The sequence below is a fragment of the Homarus americanus genome, unplaced genomic scaffold (assembly GCF_018991925.1).
Source record: "Homarus americanus isolate GMGI-L3 unplaced genomic scaffold, GMGI_Hamer_2.0 scaffold32677, whole genome shotgun sequence".
NCBI lineage: Eukaryota > Metazoa > Arthropoda > Malacostraca > Decapoda > Nephropidae > Homarus > Homarus americanus.
The window spans coordinates 118,051-133,613 of NW_024757398.1; the positions used below are offsets into that span (position 1 = coordinate 118,051).

General features: G+C 45.6%; 1 protein-coding gene across 1 annotated transcript in view; it reads right to left on the reverse strand.

Annotated features, from left to right (window-relative positions):
* The window catches only part of LOC121857460 (protein O-mannosyl-transferase TMTC1-like), a 78,361-nt gene that overhangs the window by 4,827 nt on the left and 57,971 nt on the right, over positions 1–15,563 (reverse strand). The window contains exons 13-14 of the mRNA XM_042353512.1: positions 8,766–8,910; positions 7,497–7,751 (exon numbers count right to left, since the gene is read on the reverse strand). Of these exons, the coding sequence (XP_042209446.1) occupies positions 7,497–7,751; positions 8,766–8,910 (400 nt within the window). The remainder of the gene's footprint in view (positions 1–7,496; positions 7,752–8,765; positions 8,911–15,563) is intronic.

Here is a 15,563-nt window from a genome sequence, read left to right on the forward strand (position 1 = left end):
ATGGGGGTGAGGTAAATAGAGACTGAGACGGAAGAAACAGATAGACAAAGAGACAGATGGTGAGATAGAGAAATGAAACAGCAAGGAAGTATGAAGACGAGAGAGATAGAGACAATACCATACAGTCACTGTGATCTCTATAGGTGAGAGATACCGTGTGATGTCTCTTCAGTAAGACAGAAAGAGAAAGAGACAGAAAATATAGCATACGCTATATCTCCTAGTAAGAGACATGGACAAGATAAATATGAGACACTACGTAATAACCTGACTGTTGTGGACTTGACCTCACCTTCCTCTCCTGTATATATATTTGCCTTGTTATGTATTTCTCCTTAGTCTGTACTCACCCCTGAAGATGCGAATTATACGAAAGCGCTTGTGAACTTCGTGTTTTCTTTTTCCTTGTGGTTATCAGCATATATATATATATATATATATATATATATATATATATATATATATATATATATATATATATATATATATATATATATATATATATATATATATATATATATATATATATATATATATATCCTTCAGGTCAGAGATATGATATCTTATCACAGTAAATATGATTATCATGTAAATTTAACAATTTTATTTTAATTTTTGTCGACAGAAACTAATTTGTATTAAAACTTTTACTTATTTTGCGAGATTATTAATTAAGTAAATAGTTGAGTAAAAATACTGTATGTCCCCACCACCTCCTTCCCACCACCCCTCCCCACCACTCCTCACCGTCCTCCCCACCACTCCTCCCCGTCTTCCCCACTGCTCCTCCCCACCATCCTCTCCACCTCTTCTCACTCTCATCTCCACCATCTTCCCCACCATCCTCCCCACCATCCTCCCTACAACCCTTCCCCACCATCCTCTACACCACTTCTCACCTCTCCTCCCCACCATCCTCCTACTCATCCCCACTTCTCCTCCTTTCCATCATCTTCACACTCCTCTGCTACTCCCCACCACTCCTTCCCTCCTGCCCACCACTACTTCCCACCTCCTCTCCACCACTATCTCCACACCACTCTCCCCAGCACTCCTCCCCATCACTCCCCACACTCTCCACCCTACTCCTCCTAGCCTCCCCCATCCTCACTCCCCCCCACTGCCTCCCCTAGCCTTCTTCCCATCCTCCCCACCACTCCTCCTCCACTCCTCCCCACCTCCTCCCCACCACTCTCTCCACTCCTACAACTCCCCCACCACTGTTCCCCCACCACCCTCCCCTCCCCCTCCTCCCCACCCACTCCTCCCGACCATCCTTCCTGCTCCCCACTGCTCCTCCCCACCACTCCTCACTCCTCCACCCCTCCCCTCCTTCCCACCACTCCCCCCACCCTCCCCACCACTCCTCCCCCTCCTCCCCACCATCCTCCCCCACCACTCGCCACCACTCCCCACCACTCTTCCCCACAACTCACCACCACTCCTCCCCACCAATCCCCACCACTCCTCCCACCATCCATCCTACCACTCCCCACCACTCCTCCCCATCACCAATCCTCATTCACCCAACCATCCTCCCTGCCATCCTTCCCCACCACCACTCCTCCCCACCCCCCCACCAATACTCCCCCACCACTCCTCCCCACCCTCCTCCCCCACTCTTCCCCACCACTCCCCACCACTCCTCCTCATCACCAGTCCTCACCATTCACCCCAACCATCCTCCTGCCATCCTTCCCCCACCACCACACCTCCACACCACTCCCCACCACTCCTCCCCACCCTCCTCCCACCACTCCTCCCCCCCACTCCTCCCCAGCCCTACCCACCCTCCTCCCACCACTCCTCCCCACCACTCCTCCCCCCTCCTCCCCATCCTCCCCACCACTCGCCACCCCACCACTCTTCCCCACAACTCACCACCACTCCTCCCCACCAATCCCCACCACTCCTCCCCACCATCCATCCTACCACTCCCCCCTCCCCATCACCATTCCTCACCATTCACCCAACCATCCTCCCTGCCATCCTTCCCCACCACCACTCCTCCCACCACCAATACTCCCCCACCACTCCTCCCCACACTCCCCCCCCTCTTCCCCACCACTCCCCACCACCTCCTCATCACCAGTCCTCACCATTCACCCAACCATCCTCCCTGCCATCCTTCCCCACCACCACTCCTCCACACCCACTCCCCACCCTCCTCCCCACCACTCCTCCCCACTCCTCCCCCACTCCTCCCCCCAGCCCTACCCACCACTCCTCCCCACCACTCCTCCCCCAGTCCTCCCACCATCCTCCCTCCTCCCCAGCCTCCCCACCACTCCTACCCCACACTCCTCCAAATCACTCCTCCCCACCACTCCTTCCCACCAGTCCTCCCCACCATCCTCCCTACCACCACTCCCCCCACTCCTCCCCACCAGTCGTCCCCACCATTCTCCCTACCCTCCCCTACCTCTCCCCACCACTCCTCCCCACCACTCCTCCCCACCACTCCTCCCCACCACTCCTCCCCACCCTCCTCCCGTCCTCCCCACCATCCTCCCCAGCACTCCCCACCCTCCTCACCACCCCCCCACTCCTCCCCACTCCTCACCATCCTCCCCCATCCTCCTCCCATCCTCCCCACCCTCCCCACCATTCCTCCCGCCCACTCCCCACCAATCCTCCCCCCACTCCCCCACCACTCCTCCCCCCCCCTCCCCACCCACTCCTCCCCACCACTCCTCCCTACCAGTCCTCCCCACCATCCTCCCTAGCACTCCCCACCACTCCTCCCCACAACTCCTCCCGACCACTCCCCACCACCACTCCCCGCCTCCAGCAGTATTGTTGTACCAATACCGAAACCAGGACAGCCTGATGCTTTTCGTCCCATATCACTAACCAGCTGCCTGTGTAAAACCTTTGAGAGGATGGTTCTTGGTAGACTCTTATATAGAATCAGAGAACACATGTCTCCTAACATAAAAGGCTTCACCCATGGTAAAGGTGTACATAATTGCATCACCACATTCCTAACTGTGCATGGTGATGAAAGGCACAGATACACCACATTTCTTGACCTAAAAGCTGCATTTGATATTGCCAATAGGCAACTGATATTGTACGAACTAGCCAAAATGGATATAGGAGGTAGGCTGTTACACTGGATAAGTGGTTACCTAACCAACAGAAGGGCTGCTGCATTGTTTCAGGGTTACAAAAGTGAAGTTAAAGATATGCAACTTGGTACCCCTCAAGGTGGAGTACTTAGCCCCACTTTGTTCAATGTTCTTATGAATGCATTATTAAATTTAATACCAGACAACCCCAGCAATATCTCAATCAGCTATGCTGATGATATTCTTATACATACTAAAACTCATCGTGAAATGCAAACCACCCTGAACCATGTATACGCAGCCTGTGAGAACCTCGGTCTTATTATATCACTGAGAAAACTAAGGTGTTCAACAAACAAGCTGGTAACCGCAAACGCGGCCCCGCCAAGTTCAAGATAGGTAACAACACTATTGACTATGTTTCTTCTTTTAAATATCTTGGTGTTTCCGTCCCTTGTACCCTACCTGCCATACAACAGCTAACCCGCCAATGTGCTGACAGACTGAGAGCTCTTAGAAGTGTAGCGGGGTACAGCCCGCACTATGGTGCTAATATTAGAATTGTTAAAACAATGTACCTAGGCTATAAAAGATCTCTGATAGATTACCACGCACCAGCCCTGGTCATTCGTGACGGGAAAGGCGTTGACAAGCTCGGGAAAATGCAAAATAAAGCCCTCAGAATTATCCTAGGATGTCCCATGAGCACTAAAGTACTTAATATGAGGAAAGAACTAGGTATACCCAGTGTTAAAGACAGAATAATTGAAGTCAACCTCATGATAGCCCTGAGGCTTCTGCGTGGTGATCCTGATAACATTGTTTCCTTAAAATTGCTAGAATGTATGAACCATGGGACTACTGAGTCTAAATGGATCCAAACTACAGCTGCACATATGAAGATGTTTGGACTAGATCACCTGTACAAAGTTGAGACACAACAGCGCTTCCTGCCACCCTGGCGGACAGTTCCCTTCGATATCACAATACCGGCGAATCCGCCTAAAAAATTAATTATACAAAGCATTTATCTCCAACACACTGCCAAATTGAGAGCTCTTGAACACATACACACTCTACAGACTGATGATAATATCACACAGACCATCTACACTGATGGATCTCTAAACACCGCCTATGGGAGGGCTGGAAGTGCTATTGTTGCGACTCAACCTGACGGTAATAGAATTGAGAAAGGAGTTAGAATTAACAACTGGGCATCCACTCTACAAACTGAATTAGTTGCCATACTCACAACTATTAAATTCATTGAAACCACTGTTACCGACAGTCTCATCATCACTGACTCTCTATCCTCACTTCTTGCCCTTGGTACCCTCGACTCAGGTTGTCACGCTCTTGTCTCTGAAGCCAGACACAAATATGCGAGCCGTGTTGACCGGGGTGTCAAGGTCAAACTGTTGTGGATCCCCTCTCACATAGGCCTCATAAAAAATGACAGAGTTGATGCCCTCGCCAAACTCGCGTCTAACAAAGACACCGTTGAATACAATTTGGGTCTGTCAAAAAGAACCCTTAAAACTGTAATTAGGAGAGAACTTATTGATGAGTTTGACGCAAGTAGACTAGTACAAACAGGCACTAGTCGATCCATAGGTTACCATGATGAGATGTATCAAGTGAAACATGTATATGGAGCAAGTAACAAGATCATTAGATTACAAGATGTTGTAACCGCTAGATTAAGGTTAGGATATAAGTACCTTTGGCAGTATGTTCCTCAAGCAGATGTAAACAAAACTAAATGTAAAGTGTGTGGCCATACATATGGCCACACACTTGAACACTACGTCCTCGACTGTGTGAAGATAGAACCTTTTAGGGACAGGTCCAAGCACACTGTGTGTGAAATGGCACAACACTTCATCTCTAATGGCAAGATAGCCGACATATTAAGATTGTATCCACTTTTTTGCACTTAGTAACTATATCAATTCTCATGTACAGAACCAAATTCACAATGTGCTTGAATACTTCTCACGTAAATGTGAATAACAAAGTGTGAGGCCAGACATACTGCCTCACACGCCTGTACTCACGCAGTTGTGAATAAGTTACCCTTTATGTATAGAACTAAACAAATAATGTAATTGAAATACTGTGTAACATTCAGTGCCATAATATCCTGACAACGGGGGTTAATTATTATGACCCTTTGTAAACTCTACTCTGTAATCCTTTTGTGTTACCGCTCACAGGATAAGTGTGGGGTGCACAATAAAGTAGCCGCTGTAAGCGGCAAAATCAAAAATCAAAATCCTCCCCACCACTCTCCACCACCACTCCTCCCCACCACTTCCCACCATTCCTCTCCACCAACCTCCCCACCACTCCCTACCACTCCTCCCCACCATCCTCCCTACCACTCCCCACCATTCCCCACCACTCCTCCCCACCACTTCCCACCACTCCTCACCACTCCCCCACTCCTCCCACCACTCCCACCACCCTCCCGACCACTCCCCCCACTCCTCCCCCACCAGTCCTCCCCACCATCATCCATCCCTACCACTCCCTACCACTCCTCCCCCAGACTTCCCCACCATTCTCCCTACCACTCCCCACCTCTCCCACCCTCCTCCCACCTCCTCCCCACCAGTCTTCCCCACCATCCTCCCTACCACTCCCTACCCTCCTCCCCACCATCCTCCCCACCACCCCTCCCCACCACTCCTCCCCACCAGTCTTCCCCACCATCCTTCCTCCTTGCTCCCCGCCATTCCTCCCCACAACTCCTCCCTCCACTCCCCACCACTCCTCACTATCCTCCCCACCCTCCCCACCCTCCTCCTCCCCATCCTCCCTACCCCCACCATCCCCACCACCTCCCCACCACTTCCCACCACTCCTCCCTCCTCCTCCTCACCCACCCCACCACCCGACCACTCCCACCTCCTCCCTATCCTCCCATCCTCCACCCACTCCTCCCCAGCCTCCACAGCACTCCTTCTCACCATCCTCCCTCCTTCTCCCCACCACTAGCCACCACTCCACCCTCCTCCTCCATATCCTACCCACCATTCCCTCCCTCCTCCCCCCCCCACCTCCTCCCCACTTCCCACCACTCCTCCCGACCCTCCCAACCCATTCCTCCCCACCAGTTTTTCCCCACCATTCTCCCTACCCTCCCCCTCCCCACCACTCCTCCCCACCCTCCTCCCCTCCTCCTCCTCCCTCCTCCCCCCTCCCCCACCACCCCCCCATCCTCCTCCCCATCCTCCTCCTCCCCACTCCACCACCATCCCCCCCTCCCCCCTCTTCCCCCACCCTCCCCACCACTTCCCACCTCCCCGACCACTCCTCCTCACCCTCCCCACCACTCTTCCCGACCACTCCCCACTCCTCCCCCACCACTCATCCTCACCATCCTCCACCCTCCTCCCCAGCACTCCTGGCCTCCTTCTCACCATCCTCCCCAACTTCTCCCCACCACCCACTCCTCCACCCTCCTCCTCCATATCCTACCCACCATTCCCCCCTCCCCCTCTCCCTCCTCCCACTTCCCACCACTCCTCCCACCTCCCCACCATTCCTCCCCACCAGTTTTCCTCCCCTACCACTCCCTACCTCTCCCCTCCTCCCCACTCCTCCCCCCCCTCCTCCTCCCACCACCTCCTCCCCATTCCCCACCCTCCTCCTCCCCATCCTCCCTACCACTCCCCACCACTCTTCCCCACTCCTCCCCATCCTCCCCACTCCCCACCATTCCCCACCACTCCTCCCACCACCTCCTCCTCCCCGACCCTCCTCCTCACCCTCCCCCACCTCCTCACCACTCCCCACCACTCCTTCCCACCATCCTCACCATCCTCCCACCCTCCCCCCAGCCTCCATCCTCCATCCTCCTCCTTCTCCACCACTAGCCACCACTCCTCACCCTCCTCCTCCATATCCTGCCACCATTCCTCCTCCTCCACACCCTCCCCACCCTCCTCCCACCCTCCCACCTCCTCCCCCACTCCCAACCTCCCACCACTCCTCTTCACCATCCTCCCCACCTCCCCCACTCCTCCTTCCCATCCTCCCCAACTCTCCCTGGCTCCTCCCCCACTCCTCCCCTCCTCCCACTCACCACCCTCCTCACCACTCCTCCCCACCACTCCTCCCCCCTCCCACCACCACCTCCTCCCACTCCTCCCCCACACCTCCTCCCCCACCCCCCACCCCCCTCCTCCCCCCACCTCCTCCCCACCACACCCCCCCCCTCCCCCCCACCCTCCCCACCACAACCCCCACCACCCCCAACCACCCCCACCCCACCTCCCACCACTCCTCCCCACCCTCCCACCTCCTCACCACCCCCCCACCAATCCTCCCCCCTCCCCCCTCCCCACCACTCCCCACCACTCCCCACCACTCCTCACCACTCCTCCCCACCACTCCCCACCACTCCTCACCACCCACCGTAACAGCATCATCCATCAGACTGAGAGTGTGGAGCAGGTCTGCGTGGTGAGCGTGTAGTAACGCACACAGTCCACGCGGTTCACTACACGCCTTGGCAGCCGAAGCAGCCGCTTCCGTCGCCTCCTGCGAGCGGTTAGTAGTGGTGTACAGGAGGGAGAGGTGATAGAGGGCTTCCCTGTGCCTGGGGGAATCCTGCAAGACTTTCTGTAGGATCTCCTCGGTCGCCAGGTACTTCTTCTGCTGTAGTTTGACCTGCGCTGTGTTGGGTGAGGGGAGAGTCCTATGACACTGTAATGTTGCTCTCTCTCTCTCTCTCTCTCTCTCTCTTCTTCATTCAACACTTCCTAACCTCACTCCTGTATCAACTTCTATCTAATAGTCAGTAAATATTTGTTATACATGTGAGCTACATACATTATTTTTATATAATTACATCACCTACAGTTGCTGATCTGACATTCTGCCTCATTTACACACAATTACAGGGCCTCAATTGCCCTCCCCCCTCAGGCCCCGATGTGAGTTGGTTACCTGTGCCTGGGTGAGCTCATCCCCGACAAAAAATCGACACTCATTTTCTCTGTGTACTTCCTCCCCTCTGTGTACTTGGTGTGTACATTCTCTTTGTGGTTCCCCAAATTTTAGTACATAATGATTCGGGGTTAAAAGGTTGTTCCCCCTAAAAATGAAGCAGCATCGACCCCAAATGAGATGAAACAGTCAGGGTAAGTCACTTTAGAGACTCATTCCCGTGACTCAGTTTCACGGGGAGTGAACTGTTGTGCCCGACTGTACATGTATTTAAGGTTCATGGGTGAAGGGGATTGGAATTATAGCGTGATATTTTCTTCATATTTATGTTATTTGTAACAAGAGTGGCTTGGTGGTGCCAACATAATAGGCAATGGAAGTCAGAGTTGTTAGATATAAACCAAATATATGGATGCCAGATGTTGCCAAGGGATCAGATAATTTTATCCTCAACTGTACATTCTCCGTGTATGTGTCCTGACACTGACCATACCCATGGTCTTTACCCAACTAACTTTCCCAACTCTTATTGTACAGTACAGAACAGTACAGTATGTAGTGTACACTCTTAGTGTACTTCCCCAACTTTTATTGTACAGTATGTACTGTACACCATATGTGTACTTCCTCAACTCTATTGTCAAATTATTCTCTGGGTTACTTCCTTCATGTACTACGTACTACTACGGTATCCTATCAACTCTCTCACTGTGCAGTACTTCCCTAGACACTGACCATATGAACCCTGGCAGGTATGTGGCCAGGGTGGCCCAGGGTGACGCGAGCCAGCAGGGTCTGGGCTTGGTCCAACTGGCCTGTCACGATACAGAGGCGGGCCAGGGCCGTGGCTGTGTCCGGGTCCCAGCTACACTCCAGTGCCCTGTGAGAAAGAGAGATGAATATACCGTTATATTAACTCCTCTTGACAAACAGAATCAGTCACAACATTGATGCATTACTATAAGCGCCTTAGGATAATCTGTATTGGAAAATTTCAACACTAGCGTTGAAATATTAAGAGTTAAGATTTATACTTTAGCTTACAGTACAGATAAAAATATTATGTAGCAACAGAAACTATGAACCTAATAGTGAAGATAAAATACAAAAATAGGCAAGTACATTATATAGCAACAAGTACATTATATACCAATAAGAACTTTATATACCAACAAGTATATTGTATACCAACAAATACATTATATACCAACAAGTACAATATATACCAACAAGTACATTATATACCAACAAGTACATTATATACCAACAAGTATATTATATACCAACAAGTACATTATATACCAATAAGAACTTTATATACCAATAAGAACTTTATATACCAACAAGTATATTATATACCAACAAGTACATTATATACCAACAAGTATATTATATACCAACAAGTACATTATATACCAACAAGTACATTATATACCAACAAGTACATTATATACCAATAAGAACTTTATATACCAATAAGAACTTTATATACCAACAAGTATATTGTATACCAACAAGTATATTATATACCAACAAGTACATTATATACCAATAAGAACTTTATATACCAATAAGAACTTTATATACCAACAAGTATATTGTATACCAACAAGTACATTATATACCAACAAGTATATTATATACCAACAAGTACATTATATACCAATAAGAACTTTATATACCAATAAGAACATTATATACCAACAAGTATAGTACCAACAAGTACATTATATACCAACAAGTATATTATATACCAACAAGTACATTATATACCAATAAGTACATTATATACCAACAAGTATTATATACCAACAAGTACATTATATACAAGTATATTATATACCAACAAGTACATTATATACCAACAAGTATATTATATACCAACAAGTATATTATATACCAACAAGTACATTATATACCAATAAGAACTTTATATACCAACAAGTACATTATATACCAACAAGTATATTATATACCAACAAGTACATTATATACCAATAAGAACTTTATATACCAACAAGTACATTATATACCAACAAGTATATTATATACCAACAAGTATATTATATACCAACAAGTACATTATATACCAATAAGAACTTTTTATGCCAACAAGTACATTATATACCAACAAGTATATTATATACCAACAAGTACATTATATACCAATAAGAACTTTATATACCAACAAGTACATTATATACCAACAAGTATATTATATACCAACAAGTATATTATATACCAACAAGTACATTATATTCCAACAAGTACATTATATACCAACAAGTATATTATATACCAACAAGTACATTATATACCAACAAGTACATTATATACCAACAAGTACATTATATACCAACAAGTATATTATATACCAACAAGTACATTATATACCAATAAGAACTTTATATACCAACAAGTACATTATATACCAACAAGTATATTATATACCAACAAGTATATTATATACCAACAAGTACATTATATACCAATAAGAACTTTATATACCAACAAGTACATTATATACCAACAAGTATATTATATAGTACCAACAAGTACATTATATACCAACAAGTATATTATATACCAACAAGTATATTATATACCAACAAGTACATTATATACCAACAAGTACATTATATACCAACAAGTATATTATATACCAACAAGTACATTATATACCAATAAGAACTTTCTATACCAACAAGTACATTATATACCAACAAGTATATTATATACCAACAAGTATATTATATACCAACAAGTACATTATATACCAATAAGAACTTTCTATACCAACAAGTACATTATATACCAACAAGTATATTATATACCAACAAGTATATTATATACCAACAAGTACATTATATACCAATAAGAACTTTATATACCAACAAGTACATTATATACCAACAAGTATATTATATACCAGTGAGAAACAGTAAACTTGTGACCCTCAGTTGCCGTTTTCTTTGATCAACTCACGATCTGATTATGATAAAATTCTTGTAACGACTTGATAACTTTTTTTTTGAGGCCACAGCTATGAGAGTCTTTATGCTGAATAGTAAAGTAAACGATGGCTTTACTTGCAGTGGCTAGTTGAGTGTATGACTGACGTAATTTAGACAAATGTTAACTTAAGTGATCATCAACCAAATTTAGTTGGGGACATTGAGAGTTTGTATTTCTAAAGGGTTTGTATACAGTTCAAGATGAAGTCTGAGATAATCTGAGCAGCTGTTATAAATCCTGCTGACTCAGATGGATATGTTCCTTTTGTGCTGGACAGGTATGAGGGACAGGAACTTGGTGCTTATTCCTCAAGGTTTTCTCTAAATCGACGTACAAATGTGTTCCCTGACTGCTCGTCGTGTATCTCTGAAATGGTTAATTTTTTCTCATGTCCTGAAGTGTAATGTATATTGTTATGTCTGGAGTTCCCGTATACTAAAAAAATGAGAATTTGGTCAATAAACTCAAATATAAGAAATGTATCACCGACATATCGTTTGTACATAAAAGGGTAACTCCTGGAGGGTAAACACTGAGTCACTTTGCTTCGTGGAAACAGAGAAAGGCTTTAGCTACACCATCATTTTGCCTGCATATTTCATCATTAAATAATCCTTAGCAGCCAGAGATAGTAATATGTCTGTCATATATTGTAATATATAGAATGTAAAGAACTGTCAGTATAAGAACATAAGAATGTAGGAATCTGCAGCGGGCCTATTGGCCCATACTGGACTGTTCCGTTTACACCCAACCCCTGTCGCTCATATATCCATCCAACCTATGTTTGAAGGTATCCAGCGTGTTCGAGTTAATGATGAACTTCGGTAACTTGTTCCACTCATCCAATACCCTATTTTCAAACCAATGTTTACCTATCTTGCTCCTTAGCACGAGTTCGCTCCTGGTTGGATAGTTTGAGTACCTTTGTTATATCACTTTTGTTTAACCCTGACTTCCATTTATATATCTAGATCATATCACCCCTCACTCAGAGCGCGTTTATCTGTTTCTATACTTAAGGTTTCTAATGCCTGGGATTAGTCTTGTCATCCTCCTCTGTATGCTTTCTAGGAATTCAATATTCATTCTGTAGTATGGTGACCAAAACTGAACTGCAAAATCCAAGTGAGGTTTCACAAGTCCAATATATAGTTTCATGATGACCTCGCTTGTCTTGTAACTAACACTCCTTTGTATGAATCCAAGTACTTTGTTACCCTTGTTTCGAGCAAATACGCATTGTTTTCTTGACTTAAAATTCCTACTTATCATTTCCCTAAATCTTTCTCACAGTCGTATTTCTCTATATCAACGTTGCTCATCTGATATCTGCTTTCTCTGTTTACATCTCGTAGGCTAAGTACTTTACATTTGTCCACATTAAATTTCATCTTCCATTTTTCAGACCATGCGAATTTTTTTTTTATATCCTTGTAAGTTTCCGGAGTCCTCGTCAGATTTAATTACACGCCCTATTTCAGTGTCGTCAGCAAATTTACTTAAGTTGATGTGTATGCTTAAATCTATGTAGTTTATGTATATGCTGAATAGTAATGGTCCAAGTATTGAATCTTGGGATACTCCATTAGTAACGTTACCCGAATCGAATTTGGTGCCAACAATACTGAATCCCTGTTATCTCTCTTCTAACCACGCCCGAATCTAATTTAGAACATCTCCAATTACTTGGGCCTCCAGTTTACGTATTAGTCTTTCATGGGGGACCCTGTCGATGGCTTTGCTAAAGTCGAGGTAAACCACAGCATACTCCGTCATCCACTGATTCGAAAACTGTTGAAAAGAATGATAATTAATTTGCCAGACATGAATGCCCACTTGTGAAGCCATGCTGGGAATCATTGATCACTTTGTGTGTTTCGAGGTGATTTCGAATTGAGTTTGAAATTATTGCTTCCAGTAATTTGTCTACAATTGATGTTAAACTAATTGGACGGTAGTTAGAGGATAGTGATCTATCCCCCTTCTTGAAAATCTGTATCACATTCGCATCCTCCTGGATTCTGGTACTACACCCGTTTTTAATGACATGTTAAACGGGTTTGCTAGGGGCATACTTAGTTCTTCCTTTCGTTCCTTTGAGACTCTGACGAATATCTCGTCGGGACCTGACAACTTAATAGGTTTTAGTTTATCTATTCATTACTAGTCGCTACTAACTCGCTTAATCTATTTTCTTCACTATCTGTATATAGTCGGTGCCTCGGGTAACATGTTTAAATTTTCGGTTGTGAGATCTGGTGAAAAATATCTCTTCAGAGTATTGCTCATTTCTCTGTCGTTAACAGTTAGTTCGCCGATATCTGTGCGTATTGGTCTAATCTTGTCTCGTGTTTTATTCTGATTCATTTGAAAGAATCCCTGAGAGCTTGACTTTGCCTCCCTTGCTACCTTCAGTTCATTATTCCTTTTTGCATTTATTATCTCTGTCGTAACACTACTGGCCAATATTTTATAATAATCTTGGAGGTAAACTTCACCACGATTTATTCTCCTACCTACTGTATAGCTTTCCTTTGTCCAGTAATATTCTTTAACTACGTATTTTCCTTTTTGGGGTCATTGTTGTTTAATTTGAGTTTTCTGTATGGTATATTCTGCCTTTGTGCTTTAAGTAACTCATTATTCAAATTTGTATGGAACTCGTTAACCTCATGTCTCGTGGTCAGGTCACCCTCAGCAGTCATATTTTGTGAGATTATCATTGTTAGGTCACCAGGTAAAGTGAGGTTGCCTTCTGTGGGTACATTGTGTGAAGTCATGTTATTTACCACTTCCCATGAGGTCATGTAATTCACCCCCAAGCGTAATACCCCTTCTCTCAGTTGCCTTTTCAACATATCAAAGTTTGCCCTTCTGAAATCTAGGACTTTAATGGAATTTTCCTGCGACTGATATTAAGTTCTACTTCGATTCTCACTTCTTTCTGATCACTGTTAGCTAATTCGTTCCCTGCATCGACATTACTAATGAGGAAAACGTGAAAGAACAAACAAGAACAAGAACACCGAGAACCAGAAAACTGCGAACAAGAACACCGAGAACCAGAAACCTATGAACAGGAATACCCAGAACCAGAAACCTATGAACAGGAATACCCAGAACCAGAAAACCGTGAACATGTACACGCAACCAGAAAACCATGAACAGAAACACCCAGAACCCAAAATAGAGGCTTTGGAGCTTGCTGAAAAGCCTATTTGTGGTGAGTGAGAGACGCTAGAGCACGCACTTATCCTGCCCTTCCTTGGGCTCCATCCCTCTGCTATTCCAGATGTAGGTTTTGGAAAGTAATGGCCACCTAAATCTAACTCTGGTACGCCGTGCACAGTGCAGGCAGTAAGGAGTTCTTCTGCCCAGGTACCCATTCTCTCAAGTTTACAAGCTAAAAGCAGCCTATACTGATATGGATGTGTTAATATTGGCCTTATCATCTCCTATTATATGACGCACTAATGAGGGGGATTGTACATAGGCTACATGACGAGACCCTGTAAACGAACTAGTGAAGGGGACCGTACCGAGACTACATGACGCTGACCACCCGACCGACCTGGACTCATTTATAGCCCCAACTCTACACAGCACAGTCTCTGTTAACCACCGCCGATAACCTTCCTTAGTGAGCAACAAGACTTCCCTAAACCTTTTGTGTTCCTAAGTAAACTATTTTTAGTTTTATTACTTACGTGAGACAGCTAGCCAGTATCCGAGGGTGGACGCAAGAACTGAGACACCGGTACAGGGAATTACGGATGGACATCCAGCACGAGAGCAAACGTCTCCGCGAACAAAACTGAGCCGCCTTGGTGTGGGATGGAACAAACAACTACCGCGACTCTGCTGCCTTCTGGAAGAGGATCAAACGACTGATGGGTTCCACCTCTAACATGGTCCTTCATCTGCTCGACCAAAACAACGAGAAAATATTCGAGGACGAAAACCAAGAACAATTACAACGGCGATATTTGCAAAGGATCTTTACCAGGAGAACGAGGGATTCGACAGGGAGTTTGAGGAGGACATTTTGGGTCAGTTGCAGGACCATCAGCACCTGCTCCAGCCGCTCCCACGGACTGACTTCATTTTTTTTTTTTTTTTAGGTTAAGGTGGGGAATGGATGGAAGGCATGCTGGGGATCAAGGCACAGCCAGACATGAGGGATAGAGAAGTTACAACATATAGTCGTGGGGGGAAAGGTTGGAAAAGAAGTTTAATGAGTTAAACAGAGGGGGACGACACCCCTTGTTTTACATATTACAGAGTTTGTTGGCTAACTAAGCTAACCTAGGATTTAGGATGAGGTTGCACAATGGTTATTTTAGTAGACAATGACTAGATTGAATTTACAATTACAAGTTTAATTAAAATCTTACATTGTATTACGTTATGGACTCACTAGATTATGACTTGTTAAATGTGAATTTATATCATCTCAGTTTTAATCTAAGGTGGACCACTGTGGCGGACATAGATGGGTCGAGGGTTGGGTTGTTG